This window comes from Dipteris shenzhenensis, chromosome 32, assembly GCF_047967505.1.
Source record: "Dipteris shenzhenensis isolate YYH24624 ecotype China chromosome 32, Dip_SZ_1.0, whole genome shotgun sequence".
Lineage (NCBI taxonomy): Eukaryota > Viridiplantae > Streptophyta > Polypodiopsida > Gleicheniales > Dipteridaceae > Dipteris > Dipteris shenzhenensis.
Window position 1 is genome coordinate 28,716,775 of NC_141627.1, and position 25,057 is coordinate 28,741,831.

The following is a 25,057-nucleotide window of genomic DNA, read 5'->3' on the forward strand; positions in this document are numbered from 1 at the left end:
AGTAAATCCTCTTGGAACTTGTTTGTTTCTAGAGCCATTTACCCTTCATAGTCAAGGCAATGTTGAACTTATAGAAAAATTATTGCCTTATCTCCTTAAATCAAGACATGTTTTAGATGTCCGATCAATGATCATAGCAGATCCCTTTGGTCAGTCTCCAGTGATACTAGGTCATCCCTTGTATGGATACTTTGAGAGTGTTATCAAGCATTTTCAAAACTTATGGAGTTGTATTCCTCCTTCGAAAATATTTTGGGAAGAAAGTTACTCTTCCTCAGACAAGGAGAAGAAACCATCAAATGTTTTGAAGCATGATGAATAAAAACAAATGAAGTAGTTAATGGGAAAACCAACACACTAAGGAAATTTTACACAGAACAACTTGACATATTATAATCAATGTGCAGTATGGATTCAATGAGTGATGTAGAACAACTTGGATTCATGGGTCAATATATTACAAGCACAATTGCAAGAATTTATCTTCGGCCTTTGGAAGATTGGAAAAGACAACATGGCAATAAGAGAACAAGTAAGAAATGACCCCATTTGTCAAACTCAATTACATATCTGGTTTCTCTATAAGTGGTGCTACTTTTATTTTTTCCTATTACTCAAAAGAATTAGCATCAAGTTTTGTTTTAAATTAGTGTGCTAGTGAAAATAACACAATGTTTATAAGCTTCAAAGAATTGTACTAACTCTAATTCTTTACTAACATACATTCATATCATTGAAGGATGTGATGCCAAAGTGTTTTGAAGTTAAGGCATTAGTATAATTTCTCCAAGTTTTGGAAAGTTGATTTAGATGAAGCAATAAGTTGGCCACTTTTTGGTCGGTTGCAAGCACAGATGAGTTGAAGAGGCATGAAGAGAGGATGTTGGCTATTACAAAGATCAATTCTGCAAATGTAGCTGCACTGAAGGAATTTGGAAGCTCATTTAATGTTAGGGTTATCATTCGACAGCAACCTCAGTACGTGACATTTGGTACAGAGGAGATTTTAATCCTCTCAAATCCTAACAAAGAGGTTAATGACAAAGTAGTGATGGCCATCCTCAGGTTTAATACAAAATTTTTCTTAGCTTGATACTTTAGTATTTTGATTGAATCTAATGAGCTAACAGTATGGTTATATCACAGCTTCCTAGATTAGCATAAAATTGTGTATGTATGCTAGATTCTCTTCTTTCTTCTATACTTAGCGAGATAAGACAAAGACCATAGATGATGTTTGTGCCTGGTTGGAACCTCTTGGATGGTATGCGAGTCATCTTTATGGCATATCATGAGGCGTAAGTAAAATTCCAAAATTATGTTTACTCTTTCATTGATGAGATTGTGTCAAATAATAATTATTCTTGATTAATTATGTAGCTCACATTGGAGTTTGATGGTTTGGGACCTTGCAGAAGAAGAATTTTGGCTTGTCAATTCAATTCCAGGCTTTCATGGCTCGGTGTTAATGTAAGTGTTCTCTTAATATGTATCACTTCCATGTTATGTATCTTATGCAATACACACACTCATTTCTTTTGTATGTTATGATGGGTAGGTCAGCACATAAGTTGGTATCTACTATTGGGAAAATCAAGCAGCACCAAGGTAACTTAGTAGAAAAAAAAGATTTCAAAAAATGCTTGGCGGTGTTGCAAAAGGATGCGCACACCTGTGGATGGAGAGTGGGCTACAACTGCATGTTCATCCTCCTCAGTGAAATTTTTGAACGGAACTCGCATCTCTCAATCGAAGCATATACAGAGATCAACCTACAGAGATCAACCTATAGGCATTTATGACTGAGACCATTCAAGATCTAATTGCTACAATTGGGATACAACATGCAATTGAAGTAGGTGAGAATCAATTTACACCCAAAGCAACACAGTAGGTGATTGAGTCTCCAAAAGCATCACAACTTCCATCAGAGTTGGAGATACAGTCTACACCCAAAGCATCTACACCAAAAGCATCCCAACTTGGAGGGAAAGAAGAGATCGAGTCCCTCTTGAAGGAATGATAGCCTGTAGAGGAATTAGAGATCTGTTCTAACTCCAAAGCATCATATCCTTGAGAGCATCACAAGAGTCTATAGACTCCATTGTGAAGAATGTAAATGACATTATTCTAAAGTAGTCCAAATTTCTTGTAACAAAAACAATAGCAATTGACTCATTATGTTGTTTTTGTTAATTATGTTCAATGTCTAAGAGAATGAGGGACATTTACTCATGATGTAAATTTATTCCATGTGTATTATATAATTATATGGATGCCTAATGATGTGGCTCTTTAGAAATATTAAATGTGGTGATGAAAATATAATTATTATATTAATTTAAATTGCTGAGAATGAAGCAAAGCGAGAAGCAAGAAAGAGCATTAAAAAAAGCATTTAAAGCAAAAAGCATTCTCCTTTTTTGTTGCAAAAAAACACACATTAAAAGCATCTGCATAATATTAAAAATGCAACCTGTACAAAAAACATGCAAATGTAAGTGAATTTTAGTATTAAAATTCAAAATAAATGCAATGATAAAGGATTTGAAGCCAAATCTTGAAGCATCTAGGAAATATCTACAATGCAATTTTCACACCAAAAAAAGATTTGGAGCCAAATATTCCATTGACTTTTGGTGATACAATGATCATACTAACTTCAATATCTAGTCATGAATGCTTGTTTCAAAATTAATACCATGCATGTTTGTTTCAAAATTCATGCTTTCAACAAATTCATGTTTCTCAAAATTTCATGTTTTTCACAAATTCATGCCATGCATGTTTGTTTCAAAATTCCTCTTTTTTAGACCCCAAAAATTGTGAGTGCGAAAAAAATTGATCTTAGATTCATTGATTTTTATTTGCCCTTTCCTTCATTTTCCCTCTTTTTTTCCAACAATATCACCTGAGCTTGTGTAGCTTGAGACCTGGCCTGGTGCTCTAGTTCTTCTAAATCTTTTTTGAGTCTATCCAGTCTTTTGGCATGAATAATTGCTCTATTCTTTTTGGATTCTTTTAAGATTTGGTGAGTGTTAGAGATAGCTAGTTGCTAAGCCTCAACAACTATAGGGGTTTCCAAAGAAAAGGCATGTATTCAAGCTCTCGTGATGTCCCATTGGACAATCTATAAATTAAAGAGTTTGGGATTAGCCCTAACCCAAAATGGGCTTTTAGTCCCTTTTCCAAAGTCAAGGGTTGTCATCGCTGGTTTGTGATAAAAAAGAGTTAAAGAGGAAAAAGCAATAGTCTTTCCAAGTAGACTCTAGGGAACATAAAATCTATCTAATATTGCTTCACTCCTAAAATCCCCAACTTGTCTATTGCTCCAGGTAAAAGTTCCACAAGTGTGCATGAGTCAACTAGTTGTAAGTTTTCTTTGAGCTCTTCCCAAACATGCAATTCAAAACCTTTTAGTATAGAGCCCTTTTTTAACCATCTATCCTTAAGAATTTCTACCATGTTAAAGTCCTCTAGTAAAATAATGTTCAATCCCAAACCATTTAGACCATCCTAAGGGCATCCCCTTGATTGTGAACCACTGCGAGCATAAACATTGACCACTGTAAAAGAAATGTTTTTAATCATGGATCATAAAGCAACCCACCTGCCTTCTCTATCAATCAGACTGTCAACAATACCTTCGTTGAAATGGGAAAGCATTCCTAGGGCTGTACCACCTCTGCCATTCTCATGCCTAGTGTAGTACTAGACTCTTCTACTATCAATTGTTCAAGGGTCTCTTCAATAACCTTAACTTTTTGAAGGGCAAGAAAAGTATGGGAGAGATCATTAGCTCTCAACCAATTGGCAAGTTACTAACATCTCATTGGATTAGTAAGACCACACACATTTAAGGTGAGAAACGGAATGGGTTTACTTACCATTTTTGTTTTTCCCCTTTTTGCATTGGGGGTAGAACTCTTTGGGGGGAACTCTAGCTCTTAACCCGAGAGATTCTTCTCTTGTTCTGAATGATAGCTTGAGCTTTAACTTTCAAGCTGAGTCCTTCTCAATTGTCACACTATGTGGGGGAGGTTCTTCTTCTGAGCGTCATTTGCATCACTGTCACTCATAATAATATCCCTCTGATTTCCTGCTCAAATTCTTGAGACCATCCTCGCTTTACATCTTCCTCTTCCATCTCTTGTTCCCAAATCCACTATTCATTTTCTTGATCTATGAGGGCATCAAATGCATTTCTAATTTCAATAGCCTTGGGAGGAGGAGTGACCCCTTGTTGAGGGAAGGGAGGTTTGGCGATTGCTTGGACTAGAGACAATTTGCTCCTTTGTTTTTTTTAATGGTCCATTTGGACTTGGGGGAGGGGACAGGAGGAGGAGGAGCAACTTCTTTGGTAGGTTTAGCTTTAGTCTTCTTGAGGGTGCAATTTTTCATAGTATGTGAGGAAAGAACACAAAGAAAGTAGGAATTAGGGAGGTTCTTGTAAACTAGGGGCTGTTCCTTATAAACCTCACCATTCTTGATGACTATCACCAGTGTATCAAGCAACTCTTTGGCCCTCTTCGGCCACATCTAGTTTGACACAGACCTGTGGATTGCCTCTAGGATTGATGAATTGCTCTTTTTCTACCCCTATAACCTCCCCTAGACTTCTACACAAATTTGCAACTTGAGGGGCAAGGGAGAAAGGTAAATCTAGTAATTCAACCCAAATAGGGATAGATGTTGATCTAGGCCTATTTGGGTTGAAATCCTCAAACCAGTACTCCAAATAAAGTGGTTGGTTTCTGATATTTCAGAGAGCATGATGTAGAGCATCATAGGCCATCTCTCCTTGTTCAAAGAGAAAAAAATTAAAGCCTTAATTAAAGGTGAAATCCTCAAACCAGTACTCCAAATAAAGTGGTTGGGTTCTGATAGTTCAGAGAGCATGATGCAGAGCATCATATGCCATCTCTTCTTGTTCAAAGAGGAAAAAATAAAGGCCTTTCCTCAAGAACCTAACACCGTTGACAACCATTCTTCTGCTCCCCTAGTTTGTTCTAATCCAATTTTTAGAAAGTTTGCAGGGGTTCTAGGTCTAGGTAGGAAGCCATTGAGTACATGAGTGGACAACCAGTCTATTGGCTCTAGGTGTAAGTCTTCATTAAGAAAACCAACAACTTTACCTTTAGCACTCACCACATAGAGGTGGTGGAGAGATAGGACATGCAATGATGCACCACACAAAGGTGGTGGACAGATAAGTCACGTGGTTATTTGTTGACATGTCATCACATCCAACAATCTACCATTTGTTAAAAGTAAGCAAGCTTGCTAAACGATAACATGTGAAAGCTGGTACCATGCCAATAGATCAATGCCACATTCACATAGCCACATGGCCTTACCATGTCATCAAGGCCATATCATCACTACCCAATATAAAAGCCTCAGTTTCAAAAAATTTAAAGCTTGCTTGATGCATTTTTAGACATGACTTTAAGTGTAATATCATTCAAGTGCATTCTTTAGCAAAGTGATCATAACTCTTTTTATAAAAAAAACTAAACAAAATAAGGCCGACTTTCATTAAGGGGAGGTCACCCTCAAGACCAAATGCAAAGAAAGGTCCATCAAGCAAGGCAAAATGCCCGTGGCCTACACTGCATAAGCAGTTAACAAACAACTACAGAGAGTTACCAGTACAGAGAGTTACCAAAACACAAGAGAAACTTGCCAACCAATGGGTCTTTTATGGTTACTAGCATTCCAAGATCCCGAAGGTTCTCCCTCAGTTCACACATTATCCAAGGTACTCGTGACCCAAAAGCAATAACACTTCGAAGGATCAAATGATTCCTCATAGACCAAATTGCCAGTAATAGGGTAGCCCGACAGTAGAACCAACAACTAGCCAAACTTAACAGAATCTGAGCAATGTGCCCAAGCAGAACCATACGCAAGTTAATTCCCATCCATAAACTAAGAATATTTAGGACTATCGGATCTTGATCAACAAAAGCATCACTACTTCAACTCTTCAAATAAAACAAAGAATTAAAAATCCTATTATGAAAGGCTAGGAGGATTCTTTTTATACATTTTAAAAATCAAAACGAACAATAAAGAGTCCGATTTAGATGAGCTTTATTTGCTTATGCAATTTCATGTACAAAGTGAAGGCATTTTGACAACCAAGTGGAGACACATTAATTCAACAAGTGATAATCTTAATCAAGGATGAGTTAACATTATCACCCTATACTTGCCATCATACAAAAAAAGGGAATTCCACCCCTACATTATCTCAATGAACGAGGATAGCCAAGTCGATCTCTTAATAGGCATTGTTTCCAATTACCACTTGAGTAGCATTAAAGATGCATTTGAAAGCCATACTTGATACTATTTGAGCCCAAGTGACATACCTAAAATACGTGTTACGACATGATGGGTATATCTCCATCGATCTAGAAAGTGTTGCTCCTGTTAAGAGGAGAAGAAGAAGGGCCGTAGACATGAATATTTTGAGTTTTTGAGATCCATGATCCAATATATCAAGTGTGCAGACATCAATATTTGAGTTTTTCTAGGACCCATGACCCATCTATATGTGAAGATAGTATTAACAACAATGCACAAGTGACGTGGGTATTGCCTCCTAAAATAGTGGTAAGCGGCGCTTTTGGATGCAAAGAGGAAGCAAATGAATTTTCCAATATATAGGAATATACTAAAAGGCAATTTTAGCTTGAAGTCAAAAGCGTTGATGAATGATCTCCATAGAAAGCAACCCAACGAAGGAGAATCCAATCCTCCACTATAGTACTATCTGTAAGGAGGCAGTGCTAATTAATGGCATATTCATCCATTTGTCTAACACAAGTCTAAGGAATGACTAATTTTTTAAGGCAGTTTTAGCTTGGAGGTGAAAGCTTTGATAGAATGATCTCCATAAAAAGCAGCCCAACTCATTTAACTTTTGTAAAAAATTACATGTTGAAATTTGCATAAGAAGAACCACTCGAAGAGATTATGAATACGTGGGTTCGATGGAAGGAGGATGATCAATTGGTTCATTCCATACTCATGTTTGGGGAGTGTTTCCTCTAATTGTTCCATTTTTACAACAAAAGCCTTGGTGATGTTTCATATGGTTAAGTGCTTATGATGAGAATTGGAGGAATTGGCTAATGGTTCCATTTATCTAACAAAAGCCTTGAGTGATGGGTGATGTTTCATATGGGTGATGGATGAATGAGAAATGAAACAAGCTTGAGGGATGGGTTTAGAGTATTTGCAGCTATGGCTTTAGCTTGAGAGATGGTGTTAGCATAGTTTCTACACTGTGTGATTGGAGCTATGGCCTTATCTTGCAAACAGCTTCATTTCCTTCATCAGTCTCAGTGCTTTCGTCCTCCGGAATGCTCTCTGTTCCCTCGTTTCCCGCAGCAATCCAAGCCTTTCCCCCCCTTCTCTCAATCCTCCAATGTGCTTTCGCATCATCGGTCCTCGAAACTTTTCCCTGTTGCAGCCTCGCAAAAACCCAGCACTAAACCGTCTTCCAAAGGCTCCGACAAAAATATTGGCACCAGGAGGAGAAGCGACCTTCCCCCTGACTTGGAGGAAATTTCCACCCCCTTGCCAGAACCTCCGAATTATTTTCTCTGGGCTGCAGGTGAGGCTTGTCGCTTGTAATTTGGTTTACCGTGAGCGAATGTGCATTGCGACACACGCTCTGGGCTGTCGAAATCATCTAAAGAAAATTTGGCCGGACCTTCTGGTTCACTCAATGAATGAGAGAGAGAGAGAGAGAGAGTAGAAAAGGTCACTCTCCCCGCTGCAATACCAAGTGCAACAAGGATGTTCTTAAGGGTAATTTGTTGATCATTGTGCTTTAACACTAGAGGATTCGGAGTTCATTGTCTTCTAGAACCTTGGTTGCAACGTTGGACGGTGTAAGATATCATAGTTGTCAAGGCCTCTCCATAGTTCCAGTTCCAATCACTGTTGGCAATCCAATTGACACACTTGGTTGAGTAGGAGATGGGATATATCCGAATTTTCCACGTTGGAAAGTGACAATAGGCGATGCTGTCCGGAAGATTGTTGGACTGGGCGGATAAGGGTGTTTTCACCTTTTGACATATTTGCATATGCATGTGCTCAATTACCATTATCTTATTCTGTTGATGGTTCTGTTGCTACGAACCCAGGTCTTGCAATGATATGCTAAGCCTCCTCTTCAGCAGCCTTCAATTGCGGCTACATTTTTCAGATGAGATATCCCCTCTATCCTATGTCTCCCTTACCATTTTTCTGCCGGGCTAGTTCGCAGTACACATCCTGCCAATTCCCAGGAGAATTTAGACCTATCATTCTTGGGTACCTTTGTGAATTTTGGTTGGAGCCTGGCTTGCCGTGTTGGCATGATTATCAGGGTTTTGATTTCTGACTACGCCTCATGCTTTGAAGAGTTGTCCAACTTGTACTATAGCTTGCCCCAGACTTTCTAGTCCCCTTGTACTCCTGTGGTAAAATCTTTTGCAGGAGGAATGCTTTGCACTAGTTTGTTCAACTTTGATCTGCTCCTGGTCTTTGAGGGTACATCAGGACCACCATTACTTATCTCGGATGTTCTCTGTAAGGCTTTTTGTCTTTTCTTTGTTGGCCTTTTCGTGGGTGGGCTCTTCTTCTCTGGCCTAGAGCAAAGACAGAATCAATGCTCTATCCTGCTCATCTTTAGCATCTCAAGCCTCCTGTTCCCACTCCTCTTTGGCTTCTCAAGCCTCCTCATCCCTTTCCTTTGCTGCATGGTCCCGTTCTTCGCGGGCTTCTTTATCTGAGCACTCTTCCGTGGCACGGGTTTCCTGATGCTGTAAAGCCCTGTTGTGCCTGCATCTGCATCATTGCCTGGTGATTATGGCTAGCAGACTAGCTAGTGTAATCAATGCTTCAGGTTTGTAGACCACCTCCTCCTCATCACTTGAACTGCCTGGTACCGCTGTACTCATGGTGACCGTGCCGGAGCGAGCTGTAACCATACATTGGTTGGTTGTGTTGGATCTGGTGGATCTCCCACCGAGACTGAATAATAGATGGCAGTCATGGAGGGACTACCTGAGGTAGACGACACCCGGGGTGTCCTCCTTCCCCTCCCTACCCCCCCTACTGCTCCTCACATGTCAGGGAAAAAAAGTTTTGAATCTCTGATACCAATGTAATACTTGATGAAGCATCATAGCCTAACACACCAAGGCTCACCCCCAAGGCCATTGAACGTGTTAGGAGTAGAACAATCGGGTATGGAGAACCCTTGTGGATGTGCGAAGCGTCATCAATCTCGTACGGCATGTTGGTAATTTAATACCAGGTGGAGGGTGATCCGGTAAGATAGTCATTCGACTCGTCAATTCACTGGTGTGAAGTCCACCCCATGCACTAGCTTCTGCCATCCTATCACTGGATGTGACTGTGATGGATACTGAAGATCCATGGCCATGCTCAAGATGGCGTGCTGAAGACTGTAACAAAAGACCATACTAAAGATGGTAAACATAGGCTATGCTGGAGATGGCAAACCAAGACCGTACTGAAGATGGTAGATCACACTGAAGGTGATAGAGCCACGTTAAAGGTGACTGGTCGTGCTGAAGGCAACAGATCGCACTGAAGGCGATAAGAGTTCTGATGTCTGGAAAGGGTCACACTGAAGGTGACAAGTGCTATACTGGAGATAGCAATGCATGGTGATCAGCCATGAAAAGAGAGTACTCTGAACTGCCGATGAAGATGTGCACATGGTAGCAGAAGATGCCCGGCCGGGATGTGAAGTGACAAGTCCTGTCACAAGAACTCACATAGAAGGATACACACGTGTGGTCAGTAAAAATGAGATCTCAAGAAAGTAAAAATAATGATAAAAAAATATGGCAGTGAGAAAGAGTCATTGTTACATTCCCTCCATCGCCGAGCAGGGATGCCTCTTCCATGGAGCCCTCTGTCTGTATGAGTGTAACCATTCATGAATTCAGTTTACTTTGTTGGTATTTGGCATGTGGAAACTGCAAATTGAACGCACACATGAGGGTATCTTTGTCGTGTCCCCCCTTAGGATATCTGCCTTTTTGTTTAAGGAGTCCTGGATCATGGGAAGCCGACCTATTTGGCTATCTAATTTAATAAGAACCTTCTTCAAAAATTAGTCATATGGAGACATAAGAAGGTTGGTTTTAGCCCTGTGAGGTTATTGTTCATAATTATGCATCCTTTTTGTTAGGATTCTGAGATTTATAGGTGAAGTTCCATTTCAACTGGACTGCAGGTACGCTTCTTCTCAGGGTGGGTGGAAAGGTTGGTTTAAACGCTTGCCTAATTTTGTCTTTCTGTTATTTGTAGGTGGTATTCTTCTTTATATCACTCGGCATGCTGTAGCAACTGAGATCATCCAATGGGTTGCAATAGGAGGGGCAATTGGGCTGACTCTGATTCAATTAGCGCAGGGGGTCCTTGGGTCTGTCTTACATTATACAGTCCAACTATTATACGTGCCACTTTCACTTATGCTTACTTTGATTGGATGGGCTGGGCTGTTCACAAGGGATGTCTATATTTTCATTATCAACACCACTGCAGTGTGGCCTACTTTAAGGGCAGTACTCCTTGCTACAATGGTCCTAAGCTTGGGAGAGGCCACAAGGAGTACTGCAGTTAGTGGCCAGCCATGGACTTTTCTTTTCGTTACTTTGCTTGCAATTGGGGCAGTTCTAGGAGTGGTTCACCATACCGTTTTTGTTTTTCTGCTGCTACTTACGGTTGGCTATTCTTTATTGGTGCAAAAGAAGGATGCTGTTTCTGCATTCATGCCAGTAACTGCAGTATTAGTTGCCATAGCTGAGCCTCCAGTAAAAGCAGTGGCTTTTGGCTCCTTTCTGGCACTGGCGGTGTACGGTCATTGGAAGAGTCCTGAAGAGCAGGCCAAAATTACAGATCAAAACAAAAGAATTGTGCACCCCGTTATCATGGTTGCCGCAACAATGGTGCTGGGTATCACAATTGCTTCACGGTATCTTGATGCTTGGCAGGTTCTTTGGCTTGCAAAATAATTCAAAACTCTGTAAAGACTCTTGATGTCCACAGCTTTGGCTGTGCTTATTTTTTGCAGATAGATGAAAGCTATAGCGTAGTACATGTTCACTGTAATTCAACGCAACTCCTAAGTGTCCTCTTCAACCATCCTTCATAGAGGATCTTGTGTCGTAGAATGCCAGGTGCATTGCGTGTTAGAGGTGTTGTAAGGGGCAATCTTTTTGGATTAGGGCTTGCTAGCTGATTTTTGAATAAGATGTGTTACATTTCTTTGTGAATGTTTTAGAGTGGGGTGCTGCCAAGAAGGGAAAACGTAGACATGTGAAGGAAATCTGTTCTGCAAAGACAGCATAAGATTTGCGACCCTTATATGTTAATGAAATGGTTATCTCATGTTGTTGAACGCGAAGCCAAAAAGAAGTATTCTTCATCGCTATCTATGAATGACGATTGTTGAGGTTTCTTGATCACTTTCATGAACGACCAGTGCCTCTTCTCTGAATTATATTGTAGTTATATCTTTGGAATTTCATCTTTGTGTATGTTTAAAATCCTCGAACGTAGAATAAAAATCCCAAAGTGGGGAGCTTCAATGCCTATTTTCTTTTTAGTAGTAGCTTTGTTCTATTTTTGGAAGTCATCTACTCTTAGGTATCTGTTTAGTTTAGTTTAGTTTAATGTCATTATTAAAAAAAAAAAATCTCTCTCCCTCCACACTTTTATTTTATTATTTATTATAATTTTTATATTTAACATAAATAAATAAATAGCTAACTAATTACAAATAATGAAAATAATTATTTCCATGTGTTTGTGTTGGTGTTTCAATTGTTTTCTTATATGTACGTTGGTTTATCTTTGTTCCCTTCTATTAGCCCTCATTTTTTGGGTATTATGATGTCTCTCTCTCTCTCTCATTGTGTTGTTGTGTGTGTGTGTTCGATCCTTGTGGTCGACTTCGGATACGTCTACTGTGTGCGTCTTGGCATTGTTGCTACGAAGTAAAAAACTCTCTCTCTCAAACGTGTATAAGCCATCCTTCCCCATCAAGTTTTGTAAAACCTGCGTGGGTCTTGGTGGTTGAGGCTCTGGTTCGTGTCGTTGTGTGTGTGTGTTCGATCCTTGTGGTCGACTTCGGATATGCCTACTGTGTGCGTCTTGGCATTGTTGCTACGAAGTAAAAAACTCTCTCTCTCTCTCTCTCTCTCTCTCTCTCTCTCTCTCTCTCTCTCTTTCACTTGCATTGTATTGCGTAGCACTTAGATGATATTCGACGATGCCTCTTCTTTGTGGCACGTTGATTTTGTGCTATCTTATATGTAGAGTTCTTGATGTCCCAGGCCCATTTTGGCCTTTAGTGGACAATAATACACTTTCTTTCTTTCTTTCTTTCTTTCTCATTTCTCCTTTTCTCCATTTTTGCAGCCCTTCAGTCCTACGGTTCTAAGTCGCAGGTAGTCTCCACATAGCTAGCTCTAGCTCATTGAGCAGCTCGTTCTGTCAGCAACTACCTTTGAGTTCATCCACAATTCAGTCGCCTTTTAGTTAGCCTAGTTTCAATTCAATAAACTTTCCAAAGCTTCCCTAGTTTCAACACTTCAAAGGTCTAGCCTTTCCCTAACCCGAGTTGAGCTGAACCACCAACCCAAATCAACGCAAGGGTTGTCCAATCCACCCACCCATTGTGCTCAATGGGGAAGCCATGAGACCTCCTAGTGTTGCTACCCGGAGGTTATCCCCCAACACATGTACTAGCCAAGGCCACCCCTGACCTTGCCCACATCATCAAGTCCATCCTATAAGGGGTAGTTGATCATTCAAGGAGTCCCTTTTTCCAATAAAGGACAGTGTGGCTTTGGGTGAAGCATTAAAGGCTAAAAAGTGTGCACTTTCCATCGATCATTTGCCAAAATCTAATTAAACAATCCTAGCTGAAGCCATAATTAAGTTAGTCGATTCTCAATTGGTAACTCCTACAAAAAAATCACCGACTCGTGATCATTTCAGACCCACGAGCAGATATATTACTTTTAGTAGGAAATACGACTCGGAAGGAAGGTATATGATGCACAACAGTGGAAAACAATAATTTATGGCAGAAGTAATACACATGCAACATATCACTAGCACCACAATGGGTCTCCCCCAGTTAATGAGATGATCACCAACCAAGTAAGTTTTATAAAAGAAGAGATGGTTACTGATGCTGGTAATAAAGTAAATAAAATTGATCTTTATATGGAAGTAAAAGAGCATGAATCTAAAGTGAATCTTAGGTGTTGGGAGGTTGTCAGATGGTTGTCTTCATGATGATGAGGAGAAAGACGTAGATAACATAGTCACATGCCTTAAGAAGGAAGTGCCACAAGTTGATTGGGATAAAAATGATATATGCAATATTAGTCAAAATGGCTCATAAGCACATGTCTACTTCCGAGAGAGGGAGTAAGAGGTAAAATTCTTAGACAAACAACTCACTTCGATCCAAACAAAACAAAGAAATAGTGCACTCACCAAAGTAAAGGAAGCATGCAAAGCATGAAAATGGGCCGTTTATCAAGATGGAGCATGGATGATTTTTTCAATCTAGTTTCGTTAAGAATTTTATATTGGAATCGAGCGTTTATATGCCCTAATAAAAATAAATGTTTGAAACATTCGACATGATTTGAAAATTTAATGCAAAAAAATTTAAGGTTTTGCCAGGATTTATATTTTTTCCTTCAAAATTTAAAAGAAAATATTTATAAAAGGACTACATTCTACCAATATTGTGAAACTAAAAAAAGGAGCTTGAAAACTTTTGCCAAGATTTTATATTAATATGTAAGCATAGCTTCGATCAAAACATCTTTGAGATGGAGAAACACAAATTAGGAACTTCAGATCTAAACCCAAAGATTCTGTCTTAAATCGATGTTATAAAAGCCATTCTATGATAGTATTGAAATATCGGCAGTATTAAAATGCAGTTATGCCTTATAATAACTCGGGAGGAGCTAAGCTTTGTGTACTCCCTTGATTCTCAGGTTATCTAGAGGTAGTAGGTCTCTTTTTTGTGTTTGTACTTTGTCTCATAGACCTTTGAGGTCTTCTGTAAACATTTATAGATCTCTCTCTCTCTCTCTCTCTCTCTCTCTCTCTCTCTCTCTCTCTTCTTTTTCTTCTTTTCTACTTTGTTCTTCTTTTTTGCTACCAAAGTTTTCGTTGTTTGGGTTGGGATTTCAAAGCTTAGTAAGCATTGGATTTACCCAAGAGATTCAAGAATCTTTCAAAACCTAGATGGCAATTTATGTTTGGGTATTGGGTACTGATGAGAACATGAGTGTTACTTTGCTTACCAGGTTTTTTTAAAAATTATTTATCATTTACTCATAATTTTGTTTAAAATTGCTTACAAACTCTAGTCTTTTCTTTGTTCTTTCGCTTGTTTTATAAAAACTTTGATTTGTAAGATTGGATATATTCTAATCTTATGAAGGTATATATAAAGTGCCTAATTTGTGTATACTTGGGAAGGGAGACAATTTTTACAGTGCTATATTTGACCTACACATCATTTTCACTTTAAGGCTGCAAGTACATTTGTCTAATCTTGCTTCATTGCCCAGTATAGGCTTAATTTGAATCAAGTAGACAACCTACTATTATGAAGCGTTGGAATCCAATTTGTTTCAATGAACCACCCTTACAAGCTATGGTTCGAATGTCGCATGCATCATGTGAACTAGTTGTCACAATTGTTTTCTTTTTCATTTCTAGGTAAGTTTATAACCAATGGGATGGGTCCCTGTCAATGGCTAGAGTTGAGTATGTATATGATTGCATCTTTGGAAATATGCCTAATAAGGTGCTCTTAAAATGATGCATACTTGCCTTGGAATTTTAGTGTGGAGGCTACATTTATCATGAAACAAAAGTCGAGTTTTGTAATGAAAGTATGAGAGATCCTAAGTTCTGCGTGGTATGTGTCATGATTGATCAATTTTGTTAGAGTTGATAAAATGCGAGTACTCCTCGTCATGAAAGGAAGTCCATATATTGCACTTTCCTCCCAAGGACTGCAAGCTGAAGCTTGAGCTCTCTGATTTCTTTTATTGCAAATAATAGATTTTCTTATTTGGGTTTGAGATGATCCTTTGCCTCAAATGAGCCTTCACATAGGGAGTGGGTGCTGATAATGCTACAATGGCAAAATATGAGGGCTTGCTTACTAGAGTTGAGAAAGCAAACGAAGCAAATAGCTTCATCTTCGGAAGCTCCATATTGGCTTGTGTGAATCTAAGTGCCCCAATGCTGTAACTAACCTCGATGTTGGGCCCAACCCCAATTGGGGGTTGATAATTTTGAGCTTTGGAGCTGGGAAAACTTTAGATCTAGAAAAAGAACAAAAAACACTGAAAGGTGGTGCCAAAAAAAGACCTTCAAATTGAAGTAAATCCTAGAGCTTGCAAGCTAAAGTGAACGAAGAGCCTAGGGTCTCTTCGACCTGGCCCACTACTACTCGTGTGATGGCTTGTTTGGAGCTTTCTGGTAGCAACACTTTTTGTTGGCGACAGCTTGTTTTTGTTATTGCCACGCTATTGCTGGTGACCCTAAGGGAGAGGCGGAATAGGTTGAGGGAGAGGCAGGGTGGGATGCAGGTGGGACGGGCTGAAGGAGGGCAATGAGAGAGAGAGAGAGAGAGAGAGAGAGAGAGAGAGAGAGAGAGAGAGAGTTAGTCTAGGAACATGCAAAAACTCATCCTCTAAAAATTAAAACAATTAGTGTGTTTTTACCCTCTTGAGAATCACCTACAAAGTCAATTGAATATATAGCTTTGGCTATGGTGTTTGAGCTGTCTTGAGATCTTTTAGTATAACCATTTATATTTACAGACATTTTGAGCCATTTGATATCTTAAAGTGTAATATTAGTAGCATTGGTTGATAACCTTATACACGATGACACAAACATTTTGAGCCATTTTGAAATCTTTTGGTGCATCTATTAGAAGCATTGGTTGATATTCAATAATCTTATAGGTGTGTGCATGTTTGTGGGGTGCATGCATGTGTGCATGTGTGTGTGTGTGCGTGTGTGTGTGTGTGTGTGTGTGTGTGTGTGAGAGAGAGAGAGAGAGAGAGAGAGAGAGAGAGAGAGAGGGAGAGAGAGAGTCTAGGAACATGATCCAAACTCATCCTTTAAAATTAAAACAAGTAGTGTATTCTACCTCATACAATCACCTATGAAGTCAATATCATAAGCTCCATTATACACAACTGGGACTAGAAAATGTGACATGCCTACTAGCTTAATCAATGCCCAATATTAGTGTAGATTATAGACAGTGCCGGATCCCCCTTTTTTTTTTTTGGCAAAGAAAATTATGTGTATATTTTGATCATTTGTACAGTGTTGTCAAACCTTTGACAAAAAAGTTCACCTCTAATGAGGGCTGCCAGCATACAAAAAAACCTCTTTCTATAAATAAGAGGAAACAAAACTTTAACAAGTTAAGTCTCAAAATATGGACCCCAGTTGAATCCTTGATAGCCCAAGGGAGAGACAAAGTTCCATGGTAAACAGAAGAAAACAACATGAACTTGTTGATATGCCATCTTTCAACGCAGGAGAATTCACCAGTAAGCTGTGCATAGATCATAAACAAGTGAGGAGCAGGATCCAGTTGGAGTAGACTATTCATCAGGTTCTTCTTTGACTAGGCAGAGTGGAGGGAGGAGTTGAGCCTACATGTCCAACCTTGCACTAAAACATCTTCCTACCTCTTGAGTGTGTTCAGACAATTCTGCTTTTGCAGTTGAGTAATCTCATCATTGTAGTTATGAAATTCCTGATCTAGGAGGAACGTTTAGGTTGTCTCTAGTTAATAAAGCATACCCTGTTTTATAGTGATTAATCCTTGACACAGATGCTCTACAAAAAATGTCCATGCACTCCATTGCTCTTTGGATGTCCACATATGTGTTTCTGATTGTGAGGGTAGTGTCATTTGCACATTGCTGATTAACCAATTGGTTTCCTGAGGGGAGTACTATGCCATTGATTTCACCTACATCCACTTGTTTGTTAATCAGCCACCCCAAAGCATCAACAACCAAATAGGAGAGGGGCTAGACGGCACCCTTGTCTGATGGACCTCTTTAACATAAAACTCTGAGACATCTCCCCATTCACACAAATCTTTGCAGAAGTATTTGATAGTAGCAAGGCTACATAGGAGATAAAGTTCTTCCCCAAACCCAAGCTTTTGAGACACTGCAAAAGAGCGTCCCAGTTGAGTCTATCATAGGCCTTATCAAAGTCTGTCTTAATAAGGCATATCTCTTGCTTGGTTTCCTCAGCATGGGTGCACCCTTCCTAGAGATTGATGATAGCCTCCAATAAGTGTATGTTCTTGATGAAACCCTTCCAGGATCCACTTGTCCATCTTGTGTCTGAGTCTCAAAGCCATTGCTTTGGCATATATCTTATAAGAGCAGTTCAGCATAGTAAGGGGCCTCCAGTTTTTTAGCACTGTTCTATCCCCTTCCTTTGGAATAAGTTTAATGACACCTCCATTTAGATGCTCTGGGAGTAGCCCCCTTTGGATACTCTCATTCCAGATAGCCAGTAGGGAAGGGCCAACTGTGTCCCAAAAGAATTTGTAAAATTCAGCATGAAGCCCATCCTCTCCAAGGGTTTTCCATCAGCCATTGCAAAAACAGCCTCTTTGAGCTCTTTAAGGGATAGCTCTAATTCCAATTGGTTTCTATCTAGATTAGAAACAAATGGTTATCTGGCTGCATGGCACTTCATTCTTGCCTCTAGAACATTATGGTCTGTTAAATCCATTGTGCCTAGTAGGTTTCTGAAATGGCTGACTATTATCTCTATATTTTCTGTTTTTGAATGGGCCAAGTCTCCATCTTCTTTTTGTAGCAAAGGGATTTCCTCCTGTTTCCTCTTTTTTCTGATCCTCCTGAAATTCTCTTTGGTTGGCCTGTCTACCACTCCCTAAAGTAGATGTTGGCATTATAAAGCTTGATCTATTCTTGTATTTTGACTTCCTTTCTTTTGTATAGTAATTGTTGTTGAGGATTGGTGTCATTGTTTCTAGCTCTTTGTTTTAAGTCCTCAATGTATTTCTTAAGCTTGTCCATCCTTTTGGCTCTAATAGCTGCCCTGTTCTTTCTCGCTTCCTTAAGAATTGCTTGCACCTTTTCAATAGCATCCTTCCATCCCTGTGCCATAGATTCAGCTGCTGCAAAAGAAAAGCACCAAATCTCTATGATCTGTTTTTGTACTGTCTGCAGCTTGAAAAGAGAAGGGTCAGCCTTAAACCAGGAGTTACCTTTCTTTCCAAAACCTAGGTCTAAAGAAGCTAACACTGGTTTATGATATGAAAGAGCGAGAGAGGAAAAGGTGACTTGCTTGACATCTAGAGCTTAGTCAATCAGTGATTGAGCCAAGTATACTCTATCTAGTCTGGCTTCTCTTCTTAAGTCCCCTACCTGTGTGTTGCTCTAAGTGAAAATACTAGGAGACCCAATGTCAACCACTTGAAGAGATTCTTTGACATCTTTCCAAATCTGATGTTCAGATCCCCTGAGAATTGAACCCTTCTGCATCCATCTATCTTTATTAGTCTCAACCATATTGAAGTCCCCCAAAATGATACAATCACTCCCTAAGTTCATCAATGAGTCCCATGTAATTCTTCTTTCCAAAGAGCCTATGGGAGCATACATTGAGACCACTGTGAAGAAGAAGCTTTTTGTTCTACAGTCCAAAGCAATCCATCTGTGGTTGGGGTCCTATCTACATCTGATAACACAGTTCTGGTAGTGAGACAAAACACCAATTGCATTGCCACCCCTGCCTTCATCATGACTTGTAAAGAACCAAATTCTTCTATTGTCTACTCTTTTTGGTCTCTTTTCCAAAGTGTCATTGGTCACTTTAACCTCTTGTAAAGCAAGAAAAGTTCGAGACAAAGAGCTTTCTCTCAGCCATTTGGCCAATTCCTGACTCCTCCAAGGACTAGTTAATCCACATACATTAAAGGTAAGAAAAGAGAATGGTTTATTTACCATTCTTGCTCTTCCCCTTTTTAGCCTTAGGGGTTGGGCTCTTAGGTGGGGCACTCTGACCTTTTACTTGGGAGATCCTTCTTTTGTTTAGAGTTGTGGCTTGAGGTTTAACTGGAGGTCCAGGAGAGTTATTTTGTTTTTGGGCCAAGGGGAGTTCTTCCTCAGAGTCTCCTGGCTTTGACTCACTCATACTAATATCAACTTCCTCCATTTGGGCATCTTGAATCCACTCTTCAATTTCTTTGTCAATAAGAGCTTCAAAGGTATTATTGGTAGCCAAAGGAAAGATTACCCTCTCCTTTTCTAGAGGTACAACAGGTTTCTTCTGAACCTCTGTCTGTTTGACTGATCTGTTTTCTGTCCATGTTTCTACAGTTTTCTCCAACTCTCGATTTTTTGCCTTTCCTTTGATAGTCCACTTTGGTTTGGGAGGAGGACTGGGTTGCTATTGAGCTGGCTCCTGTACTGGCTTAAGTCCATTTCTCTTTAGTGGGTAGCCTTTGACTGTGTGTGTTGAAAGTCCACACAGAAAGCAAGAATTGGAGAGGTTTTTTGTAGACAAGGGGTTGCTCCATGAATACACTTCCATTCGTGTTAACTATAACCAGAGTTTCAGGAAGTTCTTTAGCTACAACTAGTCTAACACAAACCTGAGGGTGACCTCTAGGGTTAATAAATTGCTCCTTTTCAACATCTATAACTTGGCCTAAGCCTCTACACAGGTTAGGAGCTTGATTGACTAGGGAGAAAGGCAGATCAGGAAGTTCTACCCAAACAGGAACAAAAGTGGATCTTGGTTTATCAGGGTTAAAATCTTGAGATCAAACCTCAAGGTATATGGTTTGATGTCTTATAGTCCATAAAGCATGGTGTAGGGCCTTCCAAGCCATATCTTCAGTTTCAAAACGAAAGAAAAAGAAGCCTTTTCTTAAAAAGCTGACACTAGTAACTACAAGGCCTTTTCTAATCCAATTATTTCTAAGCCAATCTTCTTGGAAAGTAGCAAGGGGCCTAGGGCCAGGCAAGTATCCAATCAAGGCATTAGATTCTAGCCAGTCAATTGATTGCTCACGCATGTCTTCATCTAGGAAAGCTACCACCTTACCTTTAAAAGGTGAGCTCTCCTCAGCTTCAGGCTGTTGATCCTGATGTTGAGGTGGTTGTGTGTAATGCATGGCCTTTAACTTCTCTTCTGCTATCTTTCTGGTTGATTCCTCTCTCTGTTCCTGTGGATTTGGAGGCGGGTCCTGGGCCATCTGTTGGTTGAGCATAGGGGCATCCTCCCTTTGCTTTTCTAGCTACGTTTGCATCAACCTGGTGGTGGGGAGTGGGGTTCTGGCTAGGCAACGAAAGACTCTCTTCCTTCTAGCTCTGAAAGAGCCCATTAGGTGAGCTGTCAGAATTAGGAGTGCTTGACCTTCGTTCTAGTTATCCTTGTTCTGGTTCTCCATGTGATGAAGCTGTTGCATTCCAGTCTGGTATATTGTCAGTGAAGCATGGCCTGAGGGGGCTGTAAGCTCCTCCTGTTCCTTCATGGTTACCTTTGCTGGCAAGGCTAGCAGTACTATGTGTGAACGGGGGGGTGAATAGCCCTCCTCTGAATTCTTGGTCCACCCCTATGTAAGAGGGCCTTAGAGTCTACTGGGAGTCTCTACTGCTAGAAGCTAGAGTGAGAGAGTTTGCAATGAGAGGTCTTGCACATCCATTATCAGTAGGTGGCAAAGGAGAGAGGTCTTAATGGGAAATGAGCGTTGTTTCGATTCAGGACGTCGTTGTCGAAGTTGTCTTTGTCAAATCCATGCATATGAGAGGTCACATCAGGAGAGGAGGCTAGATTTAGAGGTATTATGTCTTCGGTATCTGTCCCCATTCTCCCCGGTTACCCCACAAGCCTATCTAATGGTGTAGATTATAGTAAAAGTATTTTCTTTGACATATATATGCATAGTGGGTGTTGACTATAATAAAACATCTGTATGCATATCCATGCATCCACGCACAAATGAGTACATATCTATAAAAAAGTATTTGTATTTAGTTTTTATCAGCACTTTTGGGTGAAGGGTAGACTAACCATGAGAAAAGGGAGAAAAGGTACCAGTAAGGGAGATGGATGGCTAATAAAGAAGTACTCCACATTGTCTTTTAATGAAGCTACAACCATGTTTAAAGGTGTGCATATTTAACTTTAATGGCCCATTTGTAAGCACAAAATCCTAGAAAAGATATTTGATAGGGAAATACTCTGTTGCATGTAGAAAAAATTAAAACAATATCATTAGGTTTCAGAAGGATGAAATTTTCACAAGGTGAACTTCACATGTTGCTTATATGAAAAAATAGATATATAGAAAAGTCTAGGAATAAGCATCATTTAAAGTCAAAGTAAATAGTGGAGTCATGACCTCATGGCAATCACTTGCAACATTCAAATCCATCATTCATAGCAAATACTAGCCCGTACATTGTGCCATTGATGTCAAAAGCGTCAATTGATATTTGTAGACCATCGCTATAAACAATGCTCTCACACATATATAGATATCCATACACCCACACTAGCATTCTTTTAGATCAAGGCCTTCATACCTAGATTCAAGTGTGACAAGGGATAACATTAAACGAAATAATGCTAATCATAAAGTAGTCCACATTCTCTACAATTGTATGTGAAGATGTGAGTATTTCATTACGATTTCTTCCAAGTGGCAATACTACATCGTGATCATAAATTGCTGAAAATGGGCTAAGCATGATGACATCCGAACTATCATTTTTAATTTTGGAATCACATGGGGTAAACCATGGTCACAACTATTATTTGATGGAGTTACTTGATAATCTATTTTAAAGGTTTTTTCAGGTGGGTTCATTTGGCTCTATAAAGGTGGGTGTAACGCCTACACATGATGACAAAATGACACCACTCTTGTGGATTTTGGTTCAAAAGTAAAGTGTTGGGATAACCATGTCAAACAATTGCATCAATGAGGAGAATGAATTGCATTTATTTCTATTCAAGATTTACTTCTGTGTCACACTTATTCTGTGAAAATTATGATTTGTCGATCTCTTGTACTTGCTTATTTGAAAGGCTCAATCATATCCCAAGATCCCAAATTAAAAGGGAAATAGATAAGAATGATTTGGTGCAACTTGAGTGGCTTAGAACAAATATCTTGCCAATATAGGAATGCTCTCTTAAGTATGCGATCTTTGATGAACTACTGAGTTGCATAGAAATGTCGTGTGCTAACCATATGTATAGAGTGTGCTTGGAATAGTTTGTTCTAGAGAGAGAACTAGAATTTTATAGAGACATAGGTGTCCAAATAATGGTGTCAATGAAATTGTTAACCAAAATGTATTAAGCCTTTGTGCACACACATGCATTAGTATAAAGTAAAGTTTATTTCTCTAGTATTAAAATTATCAAAATCCAACCTTATAGAGATAAAGAACTGGTTGAAATCTTGATCTAATCTTATAAAAAGGCAAGAACATGAACTTTGTAATTGAAGTTCTCAACCAATTTATTAAAAAAGTTAGAAAACTTGACCTGTGGTTGTTAAAAAAGAAGATGCTTGTTGTGAACCTTTTGCAAAAGTGCGAGCACAATAAATCAATTTTTGATACACAACTTTTTATGTGCACTTGTGAAACCATAAAAAGGTCCTTTTGTGAGATGTGACCTACACTTGTGAAAACATATAAAGGTCCTTTTGTGAGATGTGACCTTGCATGTAGTACCCCTTTGACTAATGAAAAACCCTAAGCCCAACATTAAGGACAAATTTATGTTAATAGCAAATGTTCTTATGATGAGAGTCCTTACATCCATCCTATTTGGTATTCAAACATGTCCCACACATAAGCAATATTACCAACCTACGATCCTAGCACTCATAAGCTCTACCGTATCTCTCTCTCTCTCCCTAACTCTATCTATTTATTTATCTATCTTAAGGTTACATGAGGGTCAATGGCTTCATATAGACTTACATCATAGTAATATTTAAATAGATTTCACAATAAATTGTGCATGTAGAGTTGGCATCATTGAATTGGGAATGGCATTGGTTTAGTCAGAGGCCAAAAACAAGTTTAAGAATATGAAGAAGAAATCTCTAGATACTGACCATTAATTTGCATAAAGGAAGCATAAGAAAGAGTAAGAGCATGCATAAAGAAGTGTCTTGCACTTGAGCTTCAATTTTTTTCTAGGAGAGACATGGATAGTTCTTAGTTAGTCATATATGCATTAGGATAGATAATTACAAAGATTATACCTTGCTCAAATGGTAAATTTTGCATAAGTTGCATCAAGCTACCTCCATTAAAGTATGGTATGATAGTCCGCAAGGGATCCTCTGGAGTTATTGCAATGACACTCAAACAAGCATAGGATGCCAAATTTGCGTTTGCATCTCTTTCCTTGCTTCTTGTGTGTGATCTCCTATGTCACCCTTGCATTGCTTTCCACATACCATATCTGTTGTTGTAATAGTCCTGGAGCACCTTCCAATCATACTTTGCAAACGAATCCTCTTTTCAGCATCACTACCTTGCATTTCTTGCATTATTCCATGCAAAGTTCCTTCATCTTCATCTTCTTTTGCTATTTCCTCACCCCTCTTGAAATCAATTGTTGACTTTTTTCTCTCATGTTACAGCTAATATGGTTTTCCTATCCAATATTTTGACCTTTGTCTTATTTAGATACCAAAACAAATTCCATAAATCCATCTTTAACTCACTAACATCATTTGCAAATGTTGGGTTATTGCACATGCTTCATGAAACATTGAATATGCCAAGTGAAATCTCTGAACTGTTGATGAAGATAGAACTACAGTATATAAAATCTGATATGTATTACAAGGCTTATGGCAATGATGCCAGGAATAGCCAAGAGGCTTTACAAGGCTGAAATGATGTGCACGATGCTGTGAGATAGCCGAATAGGCTTTATAATGGTGGCATGTCTGTGTGAAATCAAATGCCATCTGCCCACTGAAACAATCTGCAATGCCTCTGAACTCTAAAGTCTGCTCAGTGAACTGATGAACGTAAGATTTCAAGTAATGTAATGATGTGAAACCGTATGTGTGCGTATGGACTGACTCTGAGTAGGTACTAGTCGGGAATTTCAGGCATGGCTTAGATTAGCAACTTAGGGAAATTCAAAGCGTCCCCTCTATGGCGATCTAGTCTATTTTAATCTAGATCTAGACCAACCGTCGATCGATGAAAGAACAACAAATAATTCCTTTTCTTTTGTTCTTTTTAAGTGCTGGGTCATATGCGTCGATGTAGAGGCAAATGTGCGTGAAGGAAGTGGTTTTGTCGGCGAGGCTCAAATGTGAGTGTAACTTGCGCCAAAATGTGCGTATGATGTGACGAGCGCATAGAGCACAAAAAAATGAGCGACTTTCCTTTTTGGAGCGCCCTCAAATTCTTCGTGGATCAAGAGCTATGACTTGATCTAGGTGGAGGGGCAAAAGGAGTGCAAATGGTGCTCAATGATGATGTGTCACTGTGAGTCACATGTAGTGATGATGTGGCATTGTGCCTAGCAAGAGGTGTGCCAGTGGAGTCCTGTGCTGATGTGGCAACTGTGTGAGGTGGCACTGGCTGAGGTGGCAGATAAGGTGCTGATGTGGACTGCTGACGTGGCCTACTGATGTAATAATGATGATGTGGCTGCCACTGTGGCAGATGACATGGCACTGTGGATAAGGGTGCCATGTGGCACAGGATAAGATAGGTACACGTGGCACATCCGAGGTGCCTGATGACATGGCAATTGGATAAGACTTCACCTGGGAGCCCAACAGAATTTTAACAAGATGTGTCGAAATCTTCAAAAGATTCCGTTCGTGCTAGTCATCTGCAGGGATCAAAGACTCAGTTGGAGCCTTCCGTCATGTGAAGAGTCGGCTAGCTGT

General features: G+C 39.5%; 1 protein-coding gene across 1 annotated transcript; it reads left to right on the forward strand.

Moving 5' to 3' along the window:
- Positions 1-7,230: 7,230 nt before the first annotated feature.
- Positions 7,231-11,420, forward strand: EMB1923 (embryo defective 1923). The gene is made up of 2 exons (XM_087370968.1): positions 7,231-7,627; positions 10,348-11,420. Exons 1-2 carry the CDS (start codon positions 7,312-7,314, stop codon positions 11,052-11,054), a joined length of 1,023 nt encoding a protein of 340 aa, XP_087227094.1. The 5' UTR covers positions 7,231-7,311; the 3' UTR covers positions 11,055-11,420.
- Positions 11,421-25,057: the final 13,637 nt, after the last annotated feature.

Excerpts from the sequence above, each read along its gene's own strand:
- EMB1923 (XM_087370968.1), top strand. The coding sequence starts at position 7,312 with ATGGCCTTATCTTGCAAACAGCTTCATTTCCTTCATCAGTCTCAGTGC. Across the intron at positions 7,628-10,347 it reads TTATTTTCTCTGGGCTGCAG|GTGGTATTCTTCTTTATATC; the intron begins GTGAGGCTTGTC and ends TGTTATTTGTAG.